Genomic DNA, 12,402 nt, shown 5'->3' on the forward strand with positions numbered 1-12,402 from the left:
ACTCCCTCGTGCTATCCCAATGCAGTCATGCCCTCCCTCCACTCCTGGTAACCAGTGATCTGTTCTCTGGCACTAATTCTGTCTTTTCGAGAATGTCATATAAATGGAATGCTGGCTTCTTTAACTTAGAATAATGCCTTTGAGATTCATCCAAGCTGTTGTATGTATTGGGCTGGCCAAAAAGTTCGTTTGGGTTTTTTCTGTAACGATCTTAAAGTTTTTTAATCATTTACCTATAGGAGGACATTTGTGTTGCTTCCAGTTTTTGGTGACTATGAATACAGCTTCTACAAACATTCATGTACAGGTTTTTGTGTGGACAAAAGCTTTATTTTCTAGAGTAAATTCCTAGGAGTGGTAATTCTTGGTCATATGGTAAATATATATTTTTTCTAAATTTTTGTACTTTTATTTTTTACATTTAGATCTACTGACCCATTTTAAGTTGATTTTTGTATAAACTGTTACATTTAGGTTGAGGTTCATTTTTTTGGACATATGAATGTACAAGTACTCTAATGCCATCATATATTTAAAAAATTAAATTAAAAAGGTCTTTAGGGACTTCCCTGGTAGTCCAGTGGGTAAGACCCTGCACTCCCAATGCAGGGGGCCTGCCTGGTTCGATCCCTGGTCAGGGAACTAGATCCCGCATGTATGCCGCAACTAAGAAGCGTGCATGCTGCAACTAAGACCCAGAACAGCCAAAATAAATAAATAAATTAAAAAAAAAAGTCTCTAAACATCACTATCACAGATGACAAAATATTGTAATAAAGTGTTTAAAAATTCCTGTTAACTTGTATCTTTGTTCTTAGAAAGAATCCTAAAAAAATGATCACTAGATGGACATGGAATTTTTAGAAACTTATGTATTTAGGCTATATAATCGAGCATCTAGTGAGCATTATCTGTGTCAAAATAGACACCAAAACCAGTTTAGAACAGTCAAGGGACCGGACTTTTTAAAAACAGAAGCTCCAAACTTTAGTTCAGAGACAGATTAACTTTCTTGACACCATATTATAAAGATATGTGCCTAGTGCAGGAGTAGGTACTGAATGTGAAATGAATGGATAATATGCATTTTTTTTCTATTCAAATGACTTAGTCCTTGTATTATTTCAGAACACCATTTACTCAATGTTATGCATTTAAGCAGAGGTGAAATAGTCTGTGAAAGCTTATGAACTGTCTTATCTTCTAACATACCTCTTTGTGCAACACCACCATCAACCAGTATCAACACCTTATGGGGAATCATTGGAACTGAATTGTATTAGAGAAAATATAATGGGTTGGCCCAAAAGTTCGTTCCAGTTTTTCCACAAAATGTTACGAACTTTTGGGCCAACCCAATATAAACTGAAAACACTGCTCACAACAAGTTCTTAAGATGGAAGGTGCAAATGTTCAGGAGCATCTTTAAAATTGGAAATTTTCACATAAAAATCCTGGCTTGTCATTTTTCAGAGAGAAGCTGAATAATCTGGCACACCAGCCCATTTGGTAATGACTAGTTACAGCTGAGCTGCAACTGACCAGATGACACAGGGACAGGCTCTCTGTTGGTTTTACTTCCACTCTGGCTCACTGTGGGCGCCACTGTGGCCCACGTGGTTTTGGGACATGTGAGTCTGCAATACTTACTTAACTGAACATAAGCTGTAAGAGGGGGTGTACTTTAAAAGGTTTCCAGAACTTCAAATATTTTATTACACTTATGCACGGCTGTTCTCGGAAGGTTTGTTTGTCTGTTTATTTATTTACTTTTGAGGGTTTATTTTGGGTTTGTTTGTTAATGATAGTAACCAGTATTCATAAGAATTGGGGGAAATGCACAATCACAAACGAACATTTTTTTTTTTTAATTTTGTTTTTGGCTGCGTTGGGTCTTCGTTGCTGCGCACGTGCTTTCTCTAGTTGTTGTTGAGCAGGGGCTACTCTTTGTTGCGGTGCACGTGCTTCTCATTGAGGTGGCTTCTGTTGTTGTGCAGCACAGGCTCTAGGCATGCGGGCTTCAGTAGTTGCAGCATGTGGGCTCAGTAGTTGTGGCTTGCAGGCTCTAGAGTGCAGGCTCAGTAGTTGCGGTGCACAGGCTTAGCTGCTCCGAGGCATGAGGGATCTTCCTGGACTAGGGATCGAACCCGTGTCCCCCGCATTGGCAGGTGGATTCTTAACCACTGCACCACCAGGGAAGTCCCACAAACAAACTTTTGGGAAGATAATTTTACAGTATTTGGTAAAAACCTTAAAAATGTCAAAATCCTTTGATTTACCAATCCCATTTCAAGTAACTTATCTTAAGAGAAAATTAATGCTAATTAATAACAAGACAGCTACCAAAGGTATACTTCTGAGTTCTTAAACAGAATTAGAAAAATCTAGGATATTGTTTATATAAGGCACAGAAATAAAAATATACAACTATTAACATCACAGTTTGCTTTTTCAAAAGCTTTTCATTCTACCAAATGAACTCTCCCAGGGACTCTCTGTGAGATAAATACTGTCACAAAAAGATACTGTTCTTTGGAAAAAAAATAGGTTACAAAAAAGTTAATGAAAAAGTAGTTTTAAAACTAGTTAATAAAACTGTGTACTTAAATATTATCACACACATTGGGACATATTTAGACAAATTTGTAGAAGGGTAAATAACAAGGCATTAGTAGCAATTATTTCTAGGTGGTGGAATTATTTTTTTTCCCGTTTATTATAATTTTAAAATATAAAGTTTTCTATAATTAATATGCACTGCTTACATAATAAGAAAAATAAGTGTTCCTATTTTTTTAAGAACAAAAAAATCCCTACCAAAATCTAGGATTACATCCTGTGGCTAGATGTGACTCAGAATGGGCCAACCTTAGTCAAGGCCTGTGTTTCCGCTATCTTTCTTTACATTAAAAACAGGAAAGTTGGGGGACTTCCCTAGTGGTCCAGTGGGTACGACTCCGCACTCCCAATGCAAGGGGCCTGGGTTTGATCCCTGGTTGGGGAATTGGATTCCACCCCACGTGCATGCCGCAACTAAGAAGTCCACGTGCTGCAACTAAAAAGATCCCACATGCCGCAACGAAGATCCTGTGTGCTGCAGATGGGACCCGGCACAGCCAAAATGAATGAATAAATAAATAAATGAATGAATGAATAAATATAAAAAAAACCCAGGAAGTTGGTTAAAACAAACTACTATAGGACTTGGGGAGAAAATGTTTATTATAAAGTGTTTTTATTTTCAAATAGTCTCTATTATAAATTCCTCACTCAAAAGTCTGAAATTTCCAGACTTCCCTGATGGTCCAGTGGTTAAGAATCCATCTTGCAATGCAGGGGACGCCAGTTCGATCCCTGGTTGGGGAACTGAGATCCCACATGCCAAGGGGCAACTAAGCCTGCATGTCACAATTAGAGAAAAGCCTGCACACCACAACAAAGCAGAAGAGCCCGTGTGCCGCAACTAAGACCCGACGCAGCCAAAAAAAAAAAAAAAAAAAAAGTCTGGAATTTCATTCACTGTATTATATACACTGGACAGGGAAGATTTAGAATTGGGATTAAATTCCATCACTGAGGCCTAGCTTGTACCCCTGCCCTTGAAACTATCAATCTCCCAAGTCTCTACCTAAAGATAAAGGGTCCATCTGGAACCATCGGCACCAGAGAAGAGCCCATCCAAACACTAAGATGTGAATTCATGGGCCACTGCTAATACTAACTCCATTTGATTAGATGATAGGCAAGTGCAGACAAGAAACGAAACTCTTGTTTAAGGACGCGCCACCTATTTATGGACTGTTTTCAAAAATAGAAAGAACATATTATGAAGTAAATATCACAGATTTAACTAAATTCCCAAAGGTTTAGTCTTAATCCAACCACAGAAATTTCATTTATTCCACACCATGGAAGAATTTTCTTTACAACAGTAATTACTGCACTTTCCATATTTTCTACTTTTGCAATGTTTATTAACTAGAAATCATGTCAGATTTTTTTTTTTTTTTGCGGTACACGGACCTCTCACTGCTGTGGCCTCTCCCGTTGCGGAGCACAGGCTCCGGACGTGCAGGCTCAGCGGCCATGGCTCATGGGCCCAGCCGCTCCGCGCCACGCGGGATCTTCCCGGACTGGGTCACGAACCCGTGTCCCCTGCATCGGCAGGTGGACTCTCAACCACTGCGCCACCAGGGAAGCCCCGTGTCAGATTTTTATTCTGCTCATGTGACCTAGAGTTCCTTTACAGCTCTGTGTAGAAAAACAAGGCTTTAGTTCTTTCTTTCCTTTGGAGATTACTCGCTTCTCAGCCTGAGGGGAAAGGCGAGCCATCTCCTGGAGTGTCTGCTCCAGTGTACAGTGCCTATACTTCCTATCCTGTGTGGCACCTTGATCTACTCATCACTGGGAAGAGGTGACAGAGCTCAGAACTTATTCGTTACTTGTTGTCAGAACACCAAAAGGTCTGTATAAAAACAGAACAAGGCATCTATGTAGATAACCCATATCTCATTAAGGATATGAGAGGGAATTTATGGTAATATATGGTAACCTAAAAGTTTACAAATGATTCTTGAATCTAATCTCATCTAGTTTCCGAAGAATCAAGGAATTCATTATAGAGATGACTGCTTTTCCTATATTAATTTTCACAGATCCACAAATTCTTCGTAATTCTCTATGAGACACTGAGGAATTTGGTACAAACTGAAACTTCTCATGGGCTCTCAGTACATTTCTCTGCCCAGGAGGTGGGACCTTTGGTGTCTGAACATAGAAGATTTGTTGTAGTTTATGGTGAATATGACTGTTTTTAATTAGAGGCAACTACCTTCTAGAGCACTGCTTCCAAAGTTTGTTCCCTGAACTCTAGATTCTTGAGATGTTAAAGGGCAGTATGTGAAAAATGGTCCTGTAGTCAAGTCAATCTGGAACTTGAGGTTACTGTTTTGTTTATTGTGGGACATCTCAGAGTCTTGAGCACTGTAACGCCCCAAGAAGATGGGGGAGGAGAAGCCATTCTAACAATGTTTTCTTAACTCATTTGACCAATTAGAACCTCTTTTCAAGGACCACCTGTTAACAATGTAGAGGCTAGTGTTAGAGAACTGTTAAGGGAGCTACAGTCTTAGTGTTTTTCACACCTTGTTCCTTTAACTTTTGGTGAGATGAAGATTAAACAAAAAAAGCTTAACTTAACCCAATGTTAGTAAAGAGTAAGATGACAATTACAATTCTGCTGAAACAAAGTGCAGCAGTGGAAACCTTCCACCTCACTCCAAGGAAGCGTGGGGCTTTGAAGTGCCGATGTCAGGAGAAAAGCCAGGACAGTTCCAAAGCCACAAGGTTTGAAGACCACTGAGGAACTGCCCACTGCTTGGCACATAGTGGACAGTTCATAAGTATGTATTGAATAAGTTAATGAATGCACCACAACTTCCATTTAATTCAACTTTGGGGAGAAAATGTTATTGATTAACTTTTAAACTAAAATACAGAGAGGGACTTCCCTGGTGGTCCAGCGGCTAAGACTCCGTGCTCCCAACGCACGGGGCCCACGTTCGATCCCTGGTCAGCGAACTAGATTCCACATGCCGCAACTAAGACCCGGCGCAGCCAAATAAATAAATAAATATTTAAAAAAACACAAACAAAACCCAGGGAATTCTGGTGGTCTAGTGGTTAGGACTCTGCACTTTCACTGCTGAGGGCCTGTGTTCAGTCCTTGTCGGGGAACTAAGATCCCACAAACCATGTGGCGAGGCTTAAATAAATAAATAAACTAAAATACAAAACAGAAAGAAAAAAAAAGCATTCTAGAAAAGCCTCTCATTTGGGTAATATTCCAAATGATGCTTAATGAGGGTTGTGCGCCTAGCACCAATTACAGACCATAAATTATACGCTTTGGTATTACAGGGTGCAAGTTATCAGAGTACTTTTCAAAAACTACATAAATTCCTAAGACCTAGCAGAGCCTGCAGGGTGGAAGAAGAGGCGTAAAACCTTTCCAGAACTACCTGCTACAGGCTAACTCCTGCAGTCCAAGATCATTTTTTCCCACAGTAATTTTACAGGAATAGAAAAAGAGCATTCTAAATTTTCTGAGGTAAGAAAATGTCTTTCCTTATCTTTTAGGCTTAAAATTATAAGACATGTTTTCTTTTTGAAATACTTATTCCCGCTGGCCCTGGAGGTGACTTCCCCAGCCCACGAGCCTCCCGCAGGTCTCCTCCTCCCTTTAGTTCTCCCACTCAGCATGCAGAGTCTCACCCTCTCATACTCATCCTTGGCTCTGCTTAGCATCTCCAGGATGTCGATGGGCCTGTGGTCACTGCAGCCGTTGGCCTGGCTGGGACTCTGCTTATCCCGAGCTGCTTGCTGGGACCGCCGTGTCTCCTCTTCTACCACGCTACAGGAGGAGAACCAGGTTTTAGAAAGACCTCTTTTGATACAATCTGACCCAAGAACTCTTTTGCTGTCCATCTTCCAAGGATACAGGAAGAATGCCACACGGTAACATTGTCCTCACAATACAAAACACAGAGCCTCGGTTACCCCATCCCAGGAGTATTCGACTACCTACTTCGCCACCTCACTCACAACAGTACCAACCAATATATTTCACTGTCAGAAGGCCAAAAATACAGAATTCCTTTCCAGAGTGGGTAGAAGTAGGTACCTTTAAAACTCTACTGAATTATCTCATTCTCTCTCTTTTTTAAAAGTATGTCAAAATCAGTCAAACTAACTGGTGAAGTAAATTTGAAAATGGACAATGCCACCAAGACCAAGGAAGGCTGCACAGTTGAACAACCCCTGGGGAGAGTGTGTATTGATAATGGGGTAGCAAGGAGAAAGATCAGCTTCTTGAAAACAGAGGTCTTGGTGAATCTTCAAAAGTTAACGATAGCACTACAAGCAAACAAAAGATTTCCCTTGTTCTCTCCTTAAAAAATCACTCAGTGGGTGACTGAGGTTAGGGTGACTGTGGTGATGCTCTTTATTTTGATTGGTGCTGCTTAAGCTAATTCTGCACTTGAAAATATATAAAGCATGAAAAGTCAAGGTCTAAGTCGAGGGTTGCGGTCTTCAAATCTATCTGAGGGGTTTCATTTCTTAGGAACATCCTCTCTCCCCTGCCGCATATTAAAGTCTGAAGCAATTATAGCAAAATGTGAGAAACTGAAAGCTGGGTGGTGAGCACATGGATATTTTATTGTTTCTTATATTTTTCTTCAAGCTTGAAATAAAAGTAATAAATTTTAATGAGGCAACTAGTCTTATTTTCTTTTAAAGATCCATTCAGGTTTCAATCCCAACTGTAATGAATAGGCCTACCTGCCATGGGATATTATAGGTACAGCCAGAACTTGATAATCATATTAATTGAGAACTTTCAGACAGTGATGATGACAGGCAATAAAACAATTCAGTAGCAAAAGGCTTGTTTTTATGGACTAAGAGGAGTAGAACAACAACAGGCCACCCAGTGTCAGCTTTACTGCTTTAAAACAGCCTGTCCAGGAACTCCCAGTAGTGTGTGTGGGATGGTTCTTTTATTTGAAAATACTGGGTTAAACAATATTAAACAGATTCTTTTTTAAACAGCAAAAACATTCTGAGTTTTTAACATGCTAAAATGTATTACGATTCTCCAAGGATGGGCTTATAGATTTCCCCAAATTTATTTGACTGTAGAATCTTCTCTTGAAGCAGGATTCTTATTTGGAAAGTGCTGCTTTAAGGTAATGGTGTCATTTCTCTATTTAGATTCTTACAGCTCTTAATAGGATTATTATTTATAAAACAAATGTAGAATCATGGACTTGATGGCAGACTGAAAGAAGACAGGCATGTGATATGAGGATCAGACCAATTAGAATATTGTTTCATTTATATCCATACTGGTAATCAACTCTTGGGAAAGAAATACTGTATTGTGACAACTGTGAGGCCTGTTGCAAAGGAAAAAAAGACTAGAGAGATCTACATTGGTTATTTCTTGACGGTAGATTACAAGCGATTTCACTTTCTTTTTTTGTACTTCTCTTCATTTTCCATAATTAACAGGCACTCTTTTAATAATCAGAAAAAAGAGTACTATTAAAAATGACTAATTAGTTAATACTCAGTCATAGGCCACATCAGCCTGAATCCACCTTCTTGCTCTCCTACATAGCTTCTCAGTTCTTATTAACACCTTTTGGAATAAATCAATTTTTTACTTGAAGAATTTTTATTATATTGTGGCTGTCAAAACAGTGATAAGAACTAGATTTAACAGAATGGGCAATAATGGGCACTTTTATTTAGATGCACAATATGCCCAAAAGAATTTTACCTGTATTTCTGGTTAAGAGAGGTGATATTCTGAAATATGTAGCAAATAGAGGCTGTATGCAGGCAAAGTTAGAGCAGAGAAGGATAAAGTAACCTTTTTATCTTTGGTGACCAGAACACCATTTATCACAAAGTTAATGTTAACATTAGGTATTCTCTTCAGCCATAAATAGGCCAGACACTTGAAAACTCACTATCAACAGTTTCATGAGGGCATTCACTAATCAGTTTCAATACCACCCCTGGTTCTAGTAAAACAAGCTTAAAGCTTAAGCAAATGTCCCTCTTTTGGGCATTTCTAGTGAAGGAACCCTGAATGTCCTTCTTTTTCCTTTTTGCTTCCTGTTTCTACTTTCTCATCCTATTTCTAGGCTCAATACAATAGTTTCAGATAGGCCTTCAGTCTTCTGCTTTATCTACATTCTGAAGTCTTGCCTTAGGTGCACCTGTCCTGAGAGAGAAAAAAGCTCAAAATGGTTTCCTGCAAATAGCTGTTAGTTCTGCAAGAGCCAGGTTCTCTCACTTTGGGCCCAAAAGCTCTCAATCTGCAGGAGAAAGTATATATATTAATATATTCCAAAGCATAGATATTTAAGAAAAATATTCTGGATTTCAGGACAACCAAGAATCAACAAATCTTTGTCTTCGAAGTTATCAGAAGCTGCCTTTGCTGTCACTTTCAGAACTACAAAATAGTCAAATAAATGGGTTTGTAAAAAAAAGTTTATCTTTTTTTTTTTTTTTTAGAGAAGAGTTGTTCTAAAAAGAAAGTCTGGTTCTAGAGAGCCAACAACACATTTTCAAATGAATGACACAAGTTCATAAGGAACAATGTCCTTGGGTTGCACACAGTAATAAACATGGCCTGCCAGTGGCTCATAGCTACAGCAAACAAAGCAGGAAGCAGATAAACATCCAATTGAGACATGTTAGCAGTCCTGGACTAAAACGTGGCCTTAGCCATGTGCACTTCTTTTAAAATGCAAATATACCTGGAACTGAGATTTTGGGCCTAATTATTTACACTTTTACAAGAATTAGTTTAAAATTAGACTGTTAAAAAGAAAATTAAGACTGTTTTCCCCCAGGCATGTAGGTAAAAACCTTGCAGGAGAGCAAAGGGAATTTTGATTTGACAGAGGGGAAAGAGAGGTCTGCATTTCTGAGGAGATTCAGGCAAAAATTGCAAAGGAAATATAAGTGCACCAGAACTTGCCGCCCACTGCATCAGTTTGTCCAGAGCTCTGTAGCTCCTCAGGCCCCTCTAGCACCTAAGTGTCTTGGGCTCCCAGAAACCAGAATGGCAATACCAGCAATACAGATAAGCCACATGAGGGGTGGCTTCTGTGGGCCAGTCTGAGAAAGCTCGATGAACCATCCCTCAGAACATCAATCCAATGAAAATTACTTTCCAAATTCCAAGATTCTGGTTTATAAGAACTCTCCTGGAACATAATCCATTAGAGGATTGGGGACTACTAAACCTAGAATCTGTGTCAAAAATAAGTTCTCTTAAAGGAAGTAGTCACGGATGTGTGCAGAAGTTCTCTATCAGTTACTGAACACAGTTCTACCTGCTACAGTGGAAATCTGGAGAGAACCTAAGTCAGATCCACTGCATGTGGTGGTTAGGCTGTGCACTGGATATGGAGGATACCCTCTGGAGCTAGGCAGTTCAATGGCTCTAACCACATGTTTAACAGTTAAATTATGATCTGTCTGCAGGACTGAATACAATGCAGTCATTATAAATACTAGAATGCCCTGGAAAAATGCTGTTGACATGAAAAGTAGGATGTACAGTATGATCTTACTTTTTTAAGTGTAAAGAAAAAAGTGTTGCTTGCCATTCCAGTTTAAGAAACATCAAGCCTATAGCTACTGCAGTTGCCCACAGAGAGTGTGCCCTGAGAGGAATTCAGTAATGGAGAAAAACAGGAAACATTCTGTGCTCTGGATATACTGGTCCTTAGATTAAGATGCATATCTAAGGAATCATTTCAATGACCCCAGATTCTTGCATCTTCTCATACATAGAAAAGCACTAAAATCATCAACTTGAGATGTCTGTTCTTTGCTATTGGCAGTAATCTTTTGATGCTTGACTACATGTTTTTCTCAGCAAAAAAGTTCATATATCCTCATTCTTTTGGCATTCCATTCTCTAGCTCCCTTTTTTTTTTATTAAAGTATTTTAAAATTCTTGTTACTATTGCTGAGGGTCATATTTTGAATTCTTTTTTTTCTTACCTTTTTGGTTTAAAAACAAAGTAGTCTTTAGCTGGTTTCAATTATGTAAATATATTTTTTCCTATGGTATTTTCCTCTTGGTGGTAACATCTTAAGTAGATGATTTTTTTCTGATGTATATATATTAAAAAAAAGTTCATATATAACTTGGCTCCTCCTTTACCTCCTGGGAGCAATTCCTCAGAGCTCTCTGAGAGGCTATCTCCCAGGCTATAGCGCTCAGTAAGGCCACTGAATAAAAATTAACTCACAACTTTTATGTTGTGCATTGTTCTCTCAGTGGACATAAGAAATAATCACACACATCAACCCAAGGTACATGTAAAGAAAAAGACTGGAATCAAACAGACAAAAACGGTAATGCTAGTAAGTAGTAGGATTATAGATAATTTTAGATTACTTTAAGCTTTGCTGCCTTTTTCAAAACGTTGACAATAACAGGAAATCAGGGGAAAATACGAGTTAGTGGACTCCAGTAACAAAGAGAAAGGGGAAAAGTCATTTTTTCATCTCCCATATATCACTAATTAAATCTATGGTGTAAACAGAAATACTTACTCGGCCATGAGTTTGGCTATGCGGTGACAGTCATTCTTGTCATAAAACCAGATACTGTATATTGACACTTGAAAAACAAAGAAAAAAAAATAAGGGGAAATGAGGTTTCAATACTTGGGTAATATGTAAGTAATATATTATCACCATAAAATGTCACAGAATTTACCATGAGGACCTCAAACTGTTAACAGTTACTCTAAAGAAAAAAAGAGCCTCCCCGCAAACTGTTTAATAATAAAATTATTAATAAAATTAGGACAGCTAAAATATTCAGATGAAAATTGCAAATATTTTTGGTTTTAGACATCATTACCAGATCTCATCAAGCTTAAGATGCCACTAAAGTACAAGATAAACTATTATTTTATGTATTATCAAGAAAAAAAATGCTGCCAATTAAACTAAGAATTAACATTGATTGTGTGGAAAGGGAACGTTGCCTACCATTCCAGTAAATATCGTATGTTGCCCTAGCCTGCCATCAAGCCACCAGCCACTGCAGCGCCCCCTACCCCTCTATGGTGAGCCCTAAGGCAAATTCAGGATGGAGACAAACAGCAAACATTGTGTGCTCTGGATACTGGCCCTAGATAGTTGCATATCTAAGATGCCTATCTAAGGAATAATTTCAATGGGCCCAGACCTTGCATCTTCCCATACACACAAAAGCACAAAAATCATTAACTTAAGGTATCTATTTTTTGTGATTAGCAGTAATATTTTGATGTTCAACTGCATGTTTTCAGCAAAAACTCCTACATATCCTGGCTCCTCCCTTACCTCTTTGAAGCATTCTTCAGAGTTATCTGAGAAGCTATCTCCTGGGCAATAGTCCTCAGAAAGGTCTCAATAAAATTTAACCTGCAACTTTTAGGTTTTGTTTTTCTTCACTTGATAATTGTAAAATACTTTCCAAATTGATAGTCAAATGTGGGGGAAAAGGTGTCTTAATTGTTGAAAAACCATGTTCCAAAACCAAACACCAGAACGTTTATGAGTCTCTTGAAATTTAAAAATATAAAATTAATACCACATTACAGTAAAAACAAAGCTTTAAAAAACAAACACCAACTCCAGACCCATCCTATGATCGACTCTATTCACACGTGAAATGGAAGTGCCCAGGCTGAGCTCCATATCACACTTCTTTTCCAATCTTTTATTCCCAGTATGGTGATTACCACTAAGAAAGCCCCCACAAAACACTGAATAATAAACAAGCTCCTGCTGTATAGCACAGGGAACTATATT

At 38.5% G+C, this 12,402-nt stretch overlaps 1 protein-coding gene across 2 annotated transcripts in view; it reads right to left on the reverse strand.

Moving 5' to 3' along the window:
* Positions 1–12,402, reverse strand: part of DCP1A (decapping mRNA 1A) — a 57,234-nt gene that overhangs the window by 16,189 nt on the left and 28,643 nt on the right. For both annotated transcript variants that reach the window (XM_024746351.1, XM_024746352.1), the window contains exons 4-5: positions 11,152–11,218; positions 6,274–6,412 (exon numbers count right to left, since the gene is read on the reverse strand). In XM_024746351.1, coding sequence (XP_024602119.1) covers positions 6,274–6,412; positions 11,152–11,218 — 206 coding nt within the window. The remainder of the gene's footprint in view (positions 1–6,273; positions 6,413–11,151; positions 11,219–12,402) is intronic.

The sequence above is a fragment of the Neophocaena asiaeorientalis genome, unplaced genomic scaffold (assembly GCF_003031525.2).
Source record: "Neophocaena asiaeorientalis asiaeorientalis breed wild unplaced genomic scaffold, Neophocaena_asiaeorientalis_V1.1 scaffold251, whole genome shotgun sequence".
Lineage (NCBI taxonomy): Eukaryota > Metazoa > Chordata > Mammalia > Artiodactyla > Phocoenidae > Neophocaena > Neophocaena asiaeorientalis.